Source organism: Gekko japonicus, unplaced genomic scaffold, assembly GCF_001447785.1.
Source record: "Gekko japonicus isolate JY-2015 unplaced genomic scaffold, Gekko_japonicus_V1.1 scaffold2179, whole genome shotgun sequence".
Taxonomy (NCBI): Eukaryota; Metazoa; Chordata; class Lepidosauria; order Squamata; family Gekkonidae; genus Gekko; species Gekko japonicus.
Window position 1 is genome coordinate 40,412 of NW_015172613.1, and position 16,480 is coordinate 56,891.

The window sequence follows — 16,480 nt, forward strand, 5'->3', positions numbered from 1 at the left end:
AAAGAGACATGCATAGCCATGAATTAAGTTGGCTCTGAGAGAAAGAGACATACATAGCCGTGAATTAAGTTGGCCCTGAGGGAAAGATACATGCATAGCCGTGAATTAAGTGGGCCCTGAGAGAAAGAGACATACATAGCTGTGAATTACGTCAGCTCTGAGGGAAGGAGATATGCATAGCAGGGAATTAAGCTGGCTCTGAGGAAAAGAGACATGCATAGCAGGGAACTGAGTGGGCCCTGTGGGAAGGAAGCATGGTAGTGAATTGAAGTGCAGAATTGTACGATTCATAAGAGCCATGCAGAATCAGCACCATCTAGCCTGGCCTCATGTTTCCGAGGTAGCCCCACAGCATCTGGCATTCAGTGGTACACTGCTTCTGAACATGGAGGATCCATTTTTTTGTATGCCTTGACGTAGATACTGCCTACCGTCCACTGATGAACTCTTTCCTTGTAGCCTTTCCTGTCTTGCTGAGGCACAAGGTGGAGTACGGAATAAAAACAACATACTCTTGCAGCACATATTTATTTGTTCAAACCTCTCTATCCCGCCTTCCCCCGTGGTTCAAGGCGGCTTAAAATAATAGCTTAAAACACCTTCAGTTAATACCAGAATAAATCAGCAAACCCCAAATCTCTCCAATGAACAATGAAATAGGACAAGAATCACAGAATTTGGGAACAATGAGAACAACAGATGAGGTATACTGTAAAGAAGGTAGAAACTGAGATTACTAGGGGAGAAGACGATGCAGTAAAAGGAGGAGAATATCTAAAATAATAACTCCATTATAAAAGCACCTTCGTGGACTATTCCATTCTGCTACAGTTCTAATCCCTTTATAAAAATGCCTCCCTGGACACCTTTCCCCCACATCCTGAGTTGCCAACCTCCAGGTGGTTACAATAACAAAAACAAAATACACCTGTGGAGAGCACAAATTGCTCAAGGTCAAATGACACTCAAGTGCTACTTAAAGGCATATGTCTCAAATATGCCAGTTTGGTGTCGTGGTTAAGTGTGCGGACTCTAATCCGGGAGAACCGGGTTTGATTCCCCACTCCTTCACTTGCACCTGCTGATGTGACCTTGGGTCAGTCACAAGCTCTGGCACAGCTGTTCTTGAAAAAGAGCAATTTGTGTCAGAGTTCTCTCAGCCCCACCCACCTCATAGGGTGTCTGTTGTGGGGAGGGGAAGGGAAAGGAGTTTGTAAGCCGCTCTGAGACTCTGAGTGAAGGGCAGGGTATAAATCCAATCTCCTCTTCTTCTTCAAACACAGTGAATGAAAGAATCATGCATAGAGATCAGAATGTAAACCTTTTAGTACGATCCACATATACTTATTGCTTGTTAAAGCACTGGACGTCTCTTGTCGGCCGAGAGAGTTTCGAACCACACAGTTTACATATTTTGCATGCCATACTCCCACGTGGGCTCAGTGACACTCCTTTCAGCAAAGTGGTTCCCGTTGTATTTAGAACCTCCAGGTGGTTCCTTGGAGATCTCCTGGAATTATATCTGCTCTTCAAGTGATAGAAATCAGTTCACCTGGAGAAAATGGCTGCTTTGGAAGGGGGACTCTGACATTTTACCCAGCTGAGGTCCTTCCCCTACCCAAACCCTGATGTCCCCGGGCTCCACACTTCCAAATCTCCAGGAATTTCCCAAATAGGGGGAATCGGCAACTGCAGCTGCATTTGCAGAAATGCTCTCTTCTGTCACAACTCTTGAAAATCTGTCTTGCTTAGCATCTGCCCACCTTCCCCGTCCCTCCTTCTGCCTGAAATGGCACGGCAGCAAACTCCTTGGGGTGGGGAGAATTTTGTGTGCACACAAAAGCGTATACCCAGAGTTAAACTTTGTTGGTCTTAAAGGTGCCACTGGAATCAAACTTTGGTCTATTGCTTCAGACCAACACAGCTACCCACTTGAATCTATTAAAAACAGCAAAACACTGGTCAGGAAAGACCCAGATTATATACAGTTGTCAACTCCAGCTTGGGACATTCCTGGAAATTTGGGGGCACTGCCTGGGGGAGGCAGAGTTTGCGGAGGAGCAGGATCTCTGTGGAGTTATGATGTCATAGAGTCCACCTTCCAAGGTAGCCACTTTCTCCAGGGGAAGTGACCCTCACAATCTGGAGCAGTGTTCCCTCTAAACTGAGTTAGTGTGAGCTACCTCACAGTTTTTTAGGCTCCGGCTCACACATTTTTGTCTTAGCTCAGGAAGGACGGCTCCAGAGCAAACTAATGTATGCAGTTGCCAAGTCGCTGGCTCACAACTTTAACACCAGTAGCTCACAAAGCAATAATTTTTGCTCACAAGACTCCACATCTTAGAGGGAGCATTGATCTGGAGAGCAGCTGCAATTCCAGGAGAACTCCAACCCCCGCCTGGAAACTGGCAACCCTACCCAAACGACCCACAGAGACAGCCACTGGCATTCAGAGGTGTACTGCCACTAAACATGGAGGCTCCGCTTGGCCATCCGATCTAAATAATGGACCTCTGCTCCCCTCGCCTTTGTATCAACCCTCCTGTGCCCTTTAACTCACTGGTCCTAAGCACGAACCTTTCCGCTTTTCTTCCAAAAGCACTACACGAGCCCAGCTTGTAGAAAGGAGGAGACAGGAAAGTGCATCCGGTATTCCTGTCCCCCTTGCATTTCTATTTCCTTCCTCTCTAGAAACGGGCGCTCGGAGGCTTTAACCATGAATGGACCTGGGGCCGGTGGCATGGAATTAGGCAAGCCTCTCCCTCTCGAAAGAAAGAAAGAAAGAAAGAAAGAAAGAAAGAAAGAAAGAAAGAAAGAAAGAAAGAAAGAAAGAAAGAAAGAAAGAAAGAAAGAAAGAAAGAAAGAAAGATTTGCATGTATAAATTCTGGGCATTTTATGATTTTCTTCCACAGTCTGGATAAAGTGGGCGCCGGGGCGCACGCGGTTCTGCGCCCCTCCTCTTTATCCTCACACAACCACCTTGTGAGGTAGGTTAGGTTGAGAGAAATTGGCCCAGGGTCATCCTTAGAGACCGGACAACGGGAGCACTCCCGTTTCTCCCTTGCACAGGAGAGTATCCTGTGGAGAAACCCTGCTACGATTAGCCTGCGAATAAGCCCTCCGTTCTGCGCGTGAAGATCTGCCTGCCCTCCCCAGCGATGTCTTCTTCCAAATTTTCTCCTCCGCGGGGCTCCAAATTTTGCAACCTGAATTGGCTGCTCCCTCTTCCCAGGCATCCCCTTCTCACCCAAGAAAACAGATCAAGATGGGTAGTCGGGTTGCCAGCTCTGAGTTGGGAAATACCTGGAGAATTTGGGGGTGGAGGCTGAAGAGGGCTGGGCTTGGGGAGCGGAGGGGCTTCAGTGGTATAGAATGCCATAGAGTCCACCTTCCAAAGTGGCCATTCTCTCCAGGTGGACTGATCTCTGTTACCTGGAGAACAGTTGAAATCCCAGGCGATTTCCAGCCTGGGTGTTGGCAACCCTAATGGGTAGTCCTGTTAGTCTGTGTGCAGAAGTAGAAAAGAGCAAGAGTTGCTCCTTAAAGAGAAACAAAAAGTAGCAGTTATCTTACAAAGGAGTCTCAAAGGGAGATTAGGAAGAGAGAGGGCTGAATTGCAATTGATAATGAAGCTCGAGACAATGCTCCCTCCTGGACTGAATCAAGACCTCGGTGTCCTGTCTCATTACCAGTGAGACCTACTACTCCTCTGGGTATCACACCTCATCCAATCACACCTGCTATTGTTATTTGGCATCTGAAATCACTCTGCTTTCCAATATATAGGACAGGTAGACTCACATTCTAGCTGTATCTGAAGAAGTGAGCAGTGACTTAGGAAAGCTCATCAGGGAAACTGATCTTGGTCATCTGGAGATCAATTATAAAAGCAGGTGATCTCCAGATGCCACCTGGAGGTTGGCAACCCTATGTTGGCCCTTGCTCGTTTTCACCCAGGAAACTCACTGAACCCGCCTACCAGTGTTCCCTCTAAGTTGAGTTAGTGTGAGCTAGCTCACATTTTTTTTAGCCCCTGACTCACACAGTTTTGTCTTAGCTCAGGAAGGATGGCTCCAGAGCAAACTAGTTTCTGCAGTAGCCAAATCGCTGGCTCACAACTTTAATGCCAGTAGCTCACAAAGTAGAATTCTTGCTCACAAGCCTCCATAGCTTAAGAACATAAGAACATAAGAGACGCCAATGTTGGATCAGGCCAAAGGCCCATCCAGTCCAACACTCTGTGTCACACAGTGGCCAGAAATACCAGGTGCCATCAGGAGGTCCACCAGTGGGGCCAGGACATGAGAAGCCCTCCCACTGTTGACCCCCCAAGCACCAAGAAGGCAGAGCATCACTTGCCCCAGAGCCCCTATCTATACCTTGTGGCTAATAGCCACTGATGGACCTCTGCTCCATATGCTTATCTAATTCCCTTTTGAAGCCGTCCATGCTTGTAGCCGCCACCACTCCTGTGGCAGTGAGTTCCATGTGTTAATCACTCTTTGGGTGAAGAAGTAAAAAAGAAGCTTAGAGGGAGCATTGCCGCCTACCACTCTCCAGCTAGGGATGCCAATTCCCCAGGGAGGGAAATTCCTGGAGACTTGGCGGTGCAACCTACAAAGGGCAGGACTGGGGAGGAAAGGGACCTCAGTGTGAATGTAATGCCATAGAGGCCACCCTCCAAAGTTCCCATTTTCTCCAGGGGAACTGATCCTTGTAGTCTGGGGATCAGTTGTAATTCTGGGATATCTCCAGGCCCTACAAAAAGGAAACAAACAACTGTGATATATTATGCCACAAAAGTCTCCAAAGACTAGAAATTTCTAGTCTTTGGAGACTTTTGTAGCATAATATATCACGGTTGTTTGTTTCGTTTTCCACTTCCTTCCCGTGATCTCTCTCCTCGGTTTGCACCTACCTGCAAATCTACCTGGAGGGTGGCAACCTCACACAGCAGAGGTATTCAGGACTTATTCAACTGCGGCATGATGTTGCTTTCCCCCTTGTTGAAAGGGATCGTGCGCTTTCGGCCCTCTGTGACGGCATCCAAAATACAGCCAGAGGCCCTGACTACAGAGAGAGACAGTGCTGAGTCTATCGCCGTCCTTCCTGTGGTAGAACGCTCCTTTGTCGCACGCCCTCCTTGCAGACACCTAGGTTTGCCAATTTCAGGGTGGGAGGTGCCTGGAGATTTCAGGGGGAGCACCTGATGAGGGTGGGGTTTGGGGATGACAGGCACCTCAGTAGGGTGTTAATGCCAAAGAGTCCCTTCTGGAAGGCACCTGTTTTCTCCAGGGGGACTGATGTATGTTGCCTGCAGGTTAGCTGCAATTTTGACTGAAACTTGGTCGGATGACACTCACAATTAGAATTTTAGGATTGAGGGGTAAACTTGTTGGAAGGTAAAGGTAAAGGTTCCCTTGCTCGAAAGCCAGTCGAATCCAACTCTAGGGTTGTGGTGCTCATCTCCGTTTCAAAGCCAAAGAGCCAGCGCTGTCCGAAGACGTTTCCGTGGTCATGTGGCCGGCATGACTAAACACCAAGGCGCACGGAACGCTGTGACCTTCCCACCGAAGTGATACCTATTTATCTACTTGCAATTCCTTGCTTTCGAACTGCTAGGTTGGCAGGAGCTGGGACCAGAGACGGGAGCTCACTCCGTCATGCGGCAACCTGGGTCTCGAACTTCTGAACTACTGACCTTCCACAGCCTGCAGTTCAGCGTCTTAACCACTTGAGCCACCGCAGGTACAAACTTGTTGGAAAGGGATAGACAAATAAGGAAGGGGGGGAGGAGTAGCATTATATGTAAAGGGGGTATATACTTGCAGGGCTCTTTTTGTAGCAGGAACTCCTTTGCATATTAGGCGACACCCCCCTAATGTAGTCAATCCTCCAAGAGCTTGAGGAAATACATGAATCTGAGCAGGGAGGTTCAATTGAGAGTCTCTGGGTAAAAATAAAAGGAGTAAGAAATAATAGTGATATTATGGTGGGGGTCTGCTAGAGACCACCCAGCCCAGCACTTGGAGGAGACACTCCTAGAACAGATTACAAAGTTTTCTTAGAGGCGGGATGCAGTGGTCAAGGGAGATTTCAGTTACCTGGATATCTGTTGGAAGTCGAACTCTGCTGAAAATGAATTCCTGACTTGTCTCGCTGACAACTTCATTTCCCAGAAAGTGGAGAGGGAAACGAGGGGGATCTGCTGTCTTGGACGTGATTCTCACCAACAGGGAAGAACTGGTTGATGAGGTAAAAGTAATGGAAACCTTGGGTGGTAGTAAAAGGTAAAGGTAAAGGTTCCCTTGCTCGAAAGCCAGTCGAATCCGACTCTAGGGTTGCGGTGCTCATCTCCGTTTCAAAGCCGAAGAGCCAGCGCTGTCCAAAGACGTTTCCGTGGTCATGTGGCCGGCATGACTAAACACCAAGGCACACGGAACGCTGTTACCTTCCCACCGAAGTGGTACCTATTTATCTACTTGCAATTTCTTGCTTTCGAACTGCTAGGTTGGCAGGAGCTGGAACTAGAGACGAGAGCTCACTCCGTCATGCGGCACACTCGGGTCTTGAACTGCTGAACTACTGACCTTCCACAGCCTGCAGTTCAGCGTCTTAACCACTTGAGCCACCGCAGCTAGTTGGGTGGTAGTAGTGACCATGTTATTTTGGAATTTACAGTCTTCGGGAAGGAAAAAGCTGTATGTAGTCAGACATATAGGTTGGACTTCAGGGGGGAATTTTTTTTAAATTAAAGTTATGCTGAGTAGAATCCCATGGTCAGAAATACTTGAGAAGGGAGTTCAAGAGGGGTGGGAGTTTCTTAAAAGCAAAATATTAAAGGCACAATCACAATTCCTATGAGAAGGAAAAACAGGAGGAGCCTAAAGAAGCCAAGGTGGCTCCATAAACAGCTTTCTAAAGGCTTGAGAAATAAAAAGGACTCCTTTAGGAAATGGAAGGAGGACCTTATAATCAAGGATGAGTGTAAACAAGTAACCAGTGATTGCAGGGAGAGTGTTAGAAAAGCTAAAGCTCAGTATGAGTTTAGCCTAGCGAGAGATGACACTGAGAGAGTTCTCAGAGAACTGTGATTGACCCAAGGCCACCCAGCAGGCTTCAAGTGGAGGAGTGGGGAATCAAACCTGGTTCTCTAGATTAGAGTCCACTGCTCTGAACCACTACACCACGCTGGCTCTCATGAATGAAACTAAGTCCTCAGGGCCAGATGAATTGCATCCACCGGTACTAAAAGAAGTAATTTCTGAGCCTGTCCATTATTTTTTTTCTATTTACTTTTTATTGTATGTTTTCAAAACCACACGACACATGAAGAAAACAAAACCAAAGACTACAACATCAGAAGTATAAGTTAATGAGATAAACTTATGATATAAATCTAAAACAATACATATTGATTTATCAATTTCCTTAAGAGTGTCCAAAATACTTTATAGTTGACACAGACATAGATCATCAATCACATTAGGGATTCCATCTTGTTTTACTAAGTATTCCATAACAAGAAACTAAGTTGTAACAAAACTGGGTGAAGATATTTGAGAATCAAGATAGTATAGGTTGTCAGTTATTTTTTTACATAATGTATTGGTTCCATAGTTTTTTATACCGTAATGATAAATCTGGGATTAATGTACTTTTCCAGCATGAGGCTCTTGCAGTTTTAGCAGTGAGCAAAAGAACTGAAATGGTGTCAGAGAGGGAAGAAGAGCAATTTCTAGGTTTCCAGCTATTAAGAAGTAAGTGATCTGGGGTTGGGGAAAGTTCAGCTCCTGTTATAGTTTTGATTTAAGTATTTGTTCCCAAAAATTTCCAGTACGGCTCTTCTTATGTTCTTACGCCTTTATCCAATCTTAGCTATATTTATTGCTCCATTCCTTATGCGTCTTGACTCTTAATTGGCTTTCCCCTGCCCTTTACTTGTATGCAGGGGTCATTTCGTAGAAAAAGAGGTGCAGGAGCTCATTAGCATAACTCATTTGCATATGCCACACCCCCTGACATCACCAGAAGTGTGTCAGAAGGCAACACCCACTGCAACTCACCTGGCTGCTTCTTGCTCCTTGTGGCCCAGGGCTGCTGGGAGCAGGGGGTGGGGCTTGTTGCATGTGCCCACCCCCTGGGCTCTTTACTGCCGGAGCTCCACTCCTGTGCGCTCCTGCAGGAAATGACCCCTGCTTGTATGTAATGGATGGTGACTGACTTCTGTTTCAGTGTATCTGAAGTCACACTTTCTGATAGTGGTTTTCAAAAAGCAATCCTGCTGTGCCCTCCACTGGCAGATTATATGTTTGTCCTGACAACTTTTTAAAATTTCAGAACATTTGCTACTGCTGAAGACTGAAATAGCTTGGGGAAATGACCAAACGTGTGGAATTTAATAGCAACAACATGTGGATGGCTCGTGCAACTATTTTTCTGTCATAAAAGCCGTAGACTAATCGTGACGGTCGGCAGGAGATCAAGTCCAGTGGTACGGACGTCCTCCTGGCTGAACAACAAGTCTGCGAACCAGAAGGGTTAAGCTGACCATATATATTATAAAAATACAAAATTTATTATTTATCAAAGGACCTTCCTCAGTGGTCAAATTATTATTACGAATGTATACCAAATCCTTATTAATTTAAACAATTACTACTAATAATATAATAATTTTACTATTTCATTTCATGGTTTTTACTTAGAATAATTGGAATGAATATGGCCATACCTAGGGCCCATCATTAATACCAGCAACACAATTGCAAACATATAAGGTAATTCTAGTTTGAAAAAAAATCAATTGTTTAAATTAATAAGGATTTGGTATACATTCGTAATAATAATTTGAGTTTCCTTTCCCCTTTTCTCTCCCCTCTATTTTTATAATTTCAGGATACAACATCTGGTCTTTAAATAAGTATACATATGTTTGAATGTGTGTCTATACTATGTTGTATAGTGACCACTGAGGAAGGCCCTTTGAGGCCGAAACGCGTTTGGTCTTCAGTTGGAAAGTGTTGACCCATCATGTGTATTAATAATTGATATGCTTTTATTAGTCTGATACTTGAAAAAAAAATTTAACCCGAATATATTTTAATATGTGTACACCTTAATAAATTTTGTATTTTTATAATATATATAGTCAGCTTAACCCTTCTGGTTCGCAGTGTTATCTTGGGTTGAGTTTTTCCCTTCTCCACCCCCCCTTTTCCCCCAGTTTTTGAACAGCAAGTCAACAGAGTGCCAAGAGACTCAGATTCCCATAGAAAGAAGACTCACAAGCTGTCTATAGATCGAGAGTCGGTGGCACTCCACTACTGAGAAGGGATCCACAAGGACTCCAGTAAGCAGGCAGATTCTCGCCACTTTCCCATACTGCTAAGCCCACAGAAGCGGGTTCCGTTTGATTCTGACCCTCTACGTCCGGTGTCTCCTGCAAGCAAACCTGTGCCCCATGCATAAGTTGTTGTTGTTGTTCAGTCGTACAGTCGAGTCCATGCATAAGAGGAGCCCCTAAAACCAATGCCCCCCCAATGGTTCCAGTACCCAGAACCCGTGAATCCCACCACAAAAGAAGCCCTGCCTAAAGCTGTTTGCAAGTAGAAAGAATGAAGTAAGGGGTGCCCTGCCTTAAACCCCTCCCAATCTGGAAATAGTCATTTGAGTATCCCCAAAGGCCTCTGAGAGCCAATTTGGTGTAGTGGTTAAGTGTGCGGACTCTAATCTGGGAGAACCGGGTTTGATTTCCCCACTCCTCCTCTCGCAGCTACTGGATGACCTTGGGCAAGCCATAGTTCTGTCAGAGCTGCTCTCGAAAAAGAGCAGTTTCTGTCAGAGCTCTCTTAGCCCCACCTACCTCACAGGGTGTCTGTTGTGGGAAGGGAAAGGAGTTCGTAAGCTGCTATGAGACTCCGAGTGGATGGCAGGGTATAAATCCAATCTCTTTTCTTCTTCTCTTCTACAAGAAAGGGATTTCCCAAGATGGAGATGGCGACCCTGTCCTATAGGGCAGAATCACAACAGTCTCCAGGAAGTGATAGGGAGTGGTCTCACTGGCATGTTCTGAGAAACAGAGAAATTGTTACAGGCACACATAAGAACATAAGAGATGCCAATGTTGGATCAGGCCAAAGGCCCATCCAGTCCAACACTCTGTGTCACAAGGGTGGCCAGAAATACCAGGTGCCATCAGAGGTCCACCAGTGGGGCCAGGACATTAGAAGCCCTCCCACTGTTGACCCCCCCCAAGCACCAAGAATACAGAGCATCCCTTGCCCCAGAGCCCCTATCTATACCTTGTGGCTAAGAGCCACTGATGGACCTCTGCTCCATATGCTTATCTAATTCCCTCTTGAAGCCATCCATGCTTGTAGCCGCCACCACTTCCTGTGGCAGTGAAGAAGGTATTCTAACATGCCTCTTTTTCAATGCAGTCCTAAAACCAGTTTTCTGGGAGTATCCCCATTGAAGAGGCCTGAGGAAGGTTTGGATTAGACCTGCTTCGGATGGCTTGGCATGCGCTTGCTTCAGTTTGCCTTAATCTTCTTTTTCGTCCTGCTCAACTGTCCCTTTTTCCGAGATGGCTGAGCAGCATGGGATACTCTGGGAGCGCAACCGTGTGCAGAGATACTCCAGAGCAACCCCACTGAACTGCATAGGACATCACAGGTGGTAGCCTGGCTGAAGGTCACTCTGCATGTAGGGGTCTGGGCGATGCTCCTCACGGAGAGGACAAGAAGCTTTTTTTCATTTCTCTGCAGCACCGAAAGACTTAAAAGAGTTTGCTAAAGAGGCCGAGAAAGGGGGGGGGAGGCCCATAGTCATGGTGGTGCACAAAGGGGCAGGGCCCCACCAATAATTCGTCATGCCCCTCCAATCAGCACTAGGGGTTGATGTGAAATCTGTTGCAAGTCTTCTGCCAATGAGAGAGGGCATCTCCTTCCCTCCTCCCTCCCAGGCTTTGCCAATAAGGGAGAGAGTCTCCTTCCCTCCTCTCACCTCTTTCCCAGGCTTTGCCAGTGAGGGAGAAAGTCTCCTTCCCTCCTCTCACCTCCTTCCCAGGCTTTGCCAGTGAGGGAGAGAGTCTCCTTCCCTCCTCTCGCCTCCTTCCCAGGCTTTGCCAGTGAGGGAGAGAGTCTCCTTCCCTCCTCTCACCTCCTTCCCAGGCTTTGCCAGTGAGGGGCAGAGTCTCCTTCCCTTCTCCCTCCCAGGCTTTCCCTTTGTACTTTACTCCCAACACAAAGTCATTGCTCCTGCTATGCTCTGACCAGTCCTTTTTGCACCTTTGCTTGCTGAGTGGTGCCAGTCATGGGTTCGCACTGTAGCACATTAAGGTAGAAGCTTGGGGGGGGCTCTATTTTAACCTGGGTGGGGAGTGTTCCAAGGGGGCTGGAAGCAGAAGGGGTGGGTGGCTGCAGCAGCCTCTGTATTCTGCCTTTCACAAGTGAACTCGTGACCATTTTACAGTGTGTGCTGTTTTGGCCTTTGAAAACACTTGGGTGGGTGGGGCAGTTCTGTACTACAAGCCGACAGTGGATTGGGGCATCAGAGCATTTTAAAAATCACTGTAAAAATGTTGTCAACAAATTTGCCTTCTCTTTCACCTGGGTGCAAGAAGGGGGGGGTCAGTTTCTGTATCTGTAGAGGGGAGTAGGGGTGTGCATTCGGCTACAGCCGAACTGAAAAATACCTGAAAAAATACCCGAAAAAAGCCAGATAATTACGGCATTTTCGGGTTCAACTATACTGGTAGCTGAATACAGAACTGTGATCTGTATTCGGCTTATGTGATACCTTGTATTTTTGAGGTATCACATAAGCCGAATACAGATCACAGTTCTGTATTCAGCTACCAGTATAGTTGAACCCGAAAATGCCGTGGCTGCCCTCGGTCTCCCCAGCCTGCACACCTTGGTGGGCTGGCTGGGGAGACCGAGGGCAGCTAGGCAAACATGCCCCCTTCCTTCCCTGGGCCTCTCCGCTATTGTGGAGAAGGCCGGGGAAGTGGGCAGGGGGTATGTTTAAATGCCTTTCTTTCCCTCTCTGATCTCAGGAAGGGAAAGAAAGGCATTGTAAACATGCCTAGGTTCCCTGCCTTCCCTTTCCCAGCTACAATCTGTCAGCTACAGAAGGGAAGGCAGAGAGCCAGGCTTCCCCTTGTCAATTTCACTCCTGGCTGACTGGGGGGGGGGAGTGAAATTGACAGGGAAATCTGTAGGGTCTACCAGAGGGAAAGAAGGTATTCTAACATGCCTCCTTTCCCTCGGGTGGTGTAAATCAGACCAAATATATTCGGGAATACCGAATATAGCCCCAATCCGAATGTCTTACTGGTATTTTACTGAGGAAATTCAGCATTTACTGTTTTTTTTCCCAGGTCTGATTTACCCGAACCCGGCTCTTTTTTTTTTTTTTTTGCATAACCCTAGAGGGGAGCCTCCTCAGCTTCTCTTCCCATCTGCGTGAAACAAAAAAGGCACCCTTCCCTTCTGTGCCAGGCAGGCTGTAGCTGCAAAGGAAAAGTGTGTGTATGTGCACCCACACACACACTTGCTAGGGTTACCAACTCCATGTTGGGAAATTCCTGGAGATTTGGGGGATGGAGCCTGGGGAAGGTGGGGGTCATGGAGTGGGGGGGTGTCAGAACAAGAGAGGGAAACTTCTACTTTCTGATTCTCTCTGGGAAAGACCAGTCAGTTTCCACAATACTGGATGATATTGGGGGGATCTGACACCTTAGAAATTACTGAGTTGTTGGATTGAAGGACACAAGCTTTTCCTTTCAACCCAAAAAAAAATCCTATGGCCACAACTCTTTGGGCTTCAAGGTGGCGACCCCCCCAAAAGCTCACAGGAGCCTGGACTGGGGAGGGATTGTGTAATGCCTCCCTAGAGCTGCTTGCCAGATAAAGATGTTTGTGAATTAAGGATGCCGGCTGGTCACACTATATTTATGCCAGGAGCAGAAAGGCTGTAGATATCCGTTACCCTCAACTTGTCTTTTTCCTCACAGGATTTGGGGAAGGAAAGTGTTTTGCTAGTTTTGTATATGTCAAAAAGGGTTAGATTGGCAGATAGCCTGGAGTAGCGAGTTTCACAGAGGAGGGCAACCACTAAAAAGGCCCTCCTTTGCGTAACTATTTTTTGAGCTGGTCTGAACCTCCATCACCTGGGTGTTGGAAGAAGACCCTCACCAGAGCCACCTATAGTAATGTTTCACCCTCCTATGGATTCTCTGAAGAACATGAAAATTGAATCTGTGGCTCAAGCTCTTGCCAAACACTGAGCATTTATGAGGTTCCTCCCTAGGGTGGACACCTCCAGGCTAAAGGAGATATGAGCTGATCTTAAATCACCTTCCACCAACAGAGCCCATCCTCGCCTTCTTTCCTGTGAGATCTATTTGAGGGCTTCAAATACGGCTAAAGCTCTATCCACAGTCCAAGCGTTTTTAACATATCTTCCTGTTTAGGGTAAGATTTCTGTGTAGATTCAAGCTTTCTACAAGAGTTTATGTAGTGTCAATACTTTATATGGTCTGTTGTTGTTTTTTAGGTGTGAAATAAGAAAAAAAAGGTTCTTTTCATGGGCTAAGGAGTTACAAGGTTTCTCCTCATATGATTTATTACATGATGTAGAAGATTTCCATGCTGAGTGAAACTCCACCGAGCATTCAAAAGGTTTTTCCTCTGTGTGAGATCTCTAACACCGCTGAAGACTGCTACTGTTCCTCAATATCTTTCCACACTCTGAGCACTCAAAATGTTTTTTCCATGTGAGTTCTTAGGTTCTATTGAAGATGGCAACTCAACTTGAATCTCTTTTTACAGTCTGAGAATTCAAAAGGTTTCTCCCCTGTGTAGGTTCTTTGGTGCAGTTGAAAAGTTTCACTCTGAGTGAATCCACTTCCACACTCTCAGAATTCAAGAGGTTTCTCCCCTGTGTGGATTAGCTGATGCTGTTGAAGAGTATCACTCCGACTGAAACTCTTTCCACACTCTGAGAATTCAAAGAGTTTCTCCCCTGTGTGGGTTCTCAGATGCTTTTGAAGATGGCCATTCAACCTGAATCTCTTTCCACACTCTAAGCATTCAAAAGGTTTCTCCCCTGTGTGGGTACTATGGTGCAGTTGAAGATGGCCAATCCGACTGAATCTCTTTCCACACTCTGGGCATTCAAAAGGTTTCACCCCCGTGTGAGTTCTCTGATGCCGTAGAAGATTGCTGTTCCCACTAAATCTCTTTCCACACTCCAAGCATCCAAAAGGTTTCTCCCCTGTGTGGGTTCCTTGGTGCAGTTGAAGATGACCACTCTGACTGAATCTCTTTCCACATACTGAGCATTCAAAAGGTTTCTCCCCTGTGTGGGTTCTCAGATGCGTTTGAAGATGGTCATTCAACCTGAATTTCTTTCCACACTCTAAGCATTCAAAAGGTTTCTCGCCTGTGTGGGTACTTCGGTGCAGTTGAAGATGGCCACTCCGACTGAATCTCTTTCCACACTCTGAGCATTCAAAAGGTTTCTCCCCTGTGTGGGTTCTCAGATGCGTTTGAAGATGGTCATTCAACCTGAATTTCTTTCCACACTCTAAGCATTCAAAAGGTTTCTCGCCTGTGTGGGTACTTCGGTGCAGTTGAAGATGGCCACTCCGACTGAATCTCTTTCCACACTCTGAGCATTCAAAAGGTTTCTCCCCTGTGTGGGTTCTCAGATGCAGTTGAAGAGTGCCATTCTGACTGAATCTCTTTCTGCACACTGAGCATTCAAAGGGTTTCTCTGCTGTGTGGATTCTTAGATGTTTTTGAAGATCATTACTCCAAAAGAATCTCTTTCCACACTCTGAGCATTCCAAAGGTTTCTCCCCTGTGTGAGTTCTCTGATGCTGTTGAAGATGGCTGTTCTCAATAAATCTCTTTCCACACTCTGAGCATTCCAAAGGTTTCTCCCCTGTGTGGGTTCTCTGATGCCGCTGAAGAGTGTCACTCCGACTGAATCTCTTTCCACACACTAAGCATTCAAAAGGTTTCTCCCCTGTGTGGGTTTTTTGGTGCAGTAGATGACTGGGGTTCCAACTAAATCTCTTTCCACACTCTGAGCATTCCAAAGATTTCTCCCATGTGTGGGTTGTCTGATGTTGATGAAGATTCCCCCTCTCGTCGAATCTCTTTCTGCAATCTGAGCATTCAAAAGGTTTCTCGCCTCTGTGTATTCTTTGGTGCACAAGGATCTGGGATCTATTTCTGAAGGACTTTTCACACTGAATGGATTGACTTGCCTTCATTATACTGCACTTTGGAAAATGCACACTAAACTTCCTCTTAGGACTGCCACAATTCCTGACCTTTTCTTTCAAGTCTTCATTTTTAACTCCATCTGACATTTTCTGATGAAGTTCCTCACCCACCTCACTCCTCTGATCATCCTCTGCTGGGATAAAGAGAGATATCCTATTAGCACCTGGGAGGGCTGGTAAGGTCCAAAGGCTTCTATGTGACTGCATTAGGAAAGGACTGACGGCCCTTTAGCCTTCTCCAGCTTGTCTGATCTTAAGCACCCCTCCACCTTTCCCCAGAATATCTGGTATATAAGGATACCAACTCCCTCGAGAGCCACAGCTGAGCTCTTGCCCAGAAGGAGTTTCTGAGCCTCCAGATTTCGGGACCCCAGAAGGCCTCCCTCTATCCTTACCCAGAGGGCTGTATGATTGTACCAAACCAAATGTTGGTCAGAATTGAATCAGAAATCCCCCATGGTCTATTCCTTGCCTGTTCCCTTGACACAACCGTGAAGGATACTCACTCTCAGCCAGCTCCTCTGGGAAGGAGATATGTTCTTGGGATCCTCTGGAGAAACTCTCCAGCCTTTCCATGGATGCGAGGCCATTGTCTGTCTCCACCAAAGCCTCTCTTATACTACTGGCTTCTTTTGCAGAGAGAAAGAAAGAAAAAGAGATCATTCTTATTTATCTATTTATTCATTTGGATTTTTAGCCCGCTCTCCCTTGCACTGAAATGGGTAACAACCAGGGCTATTTTTGGGCAGGAACGCACAGGAACGGAGTTCCGGCTTTCTCCCAAGTTGGCCACACCCAGCAGGAACTCATTAGCATAATAGGCCACACCCAACAGCAGAAACTCATTAGGATTGGCTACATTAGGTGGCCTAACATGCAAAGGAGTTCCTGCTACAAAAAAGCCCTGGATTTTGACAACAAGCAAGGTAAACTTATAACAACCAAAAGGTGGGTGTGGCTGGATAACCACACTTCTGGTAACATGGGGGTGCAGCCTAATGTACTAATGAGCTGTGCTGTCAGGGGTGTGGCCCAATATGCTAATGAGTTCCTGCTAATGAGTCCCTGCTGGGCTTTTTCTACAAAAAGAGCCCTGGAACAACCATGTTAAAACAATCATTATTAACTTAGTTTCTAAAGCAATTTCTAATATACAATTAATATCAAATAGTATGCTC

At 46.3% G+C, this 16,480-nt stretch overlaps 1 protein-coding gene and 1 long non-coding RNA gene across 2 annotated transcripts in view; both read right to left on the minus strand.

The window, feature by feature from the left end:
* The window catches only part of LOC107119185, a 5,670-nt gene extending 3,044 nt beyond the window's left edge, over nt 1–2,626 (minus strand). The window contains exon 1 of the long non-coding RNA XR_001482786.1: nt 2,578–2,626. This is a non-coding gene — a long non-coding RNA (uncharacterized LOC107119185). The remainder of the gene's footprint in view (nt 1–2,577) is intronic.
* Nucleotides 1–16,480, minus strand: part of LOC107119177 (zinc finger protein 721-like) — a 44,302-nt gene that overhangs the window by 11,226 nt on the left and 16,596 nt on the right. The window contains exons 4-6 of the mRNA XM_015421634.1: nt 14,799–15,177; nt 14,160–14,711; nt 373–473 (exon numbers count right to left, since the gene is read on the minus strand). Of these exons, the coding sequence (XP_015277120.1) occupies nt 373–473; nt 14,160–14,711; nt 14,799–15,177 (1,032 nt within the window). The remainder of the gene's footprint in view (nt 1–372; nt 474–14,159; nt 14,712–14,798; nt 15,178–16,480) is intronic.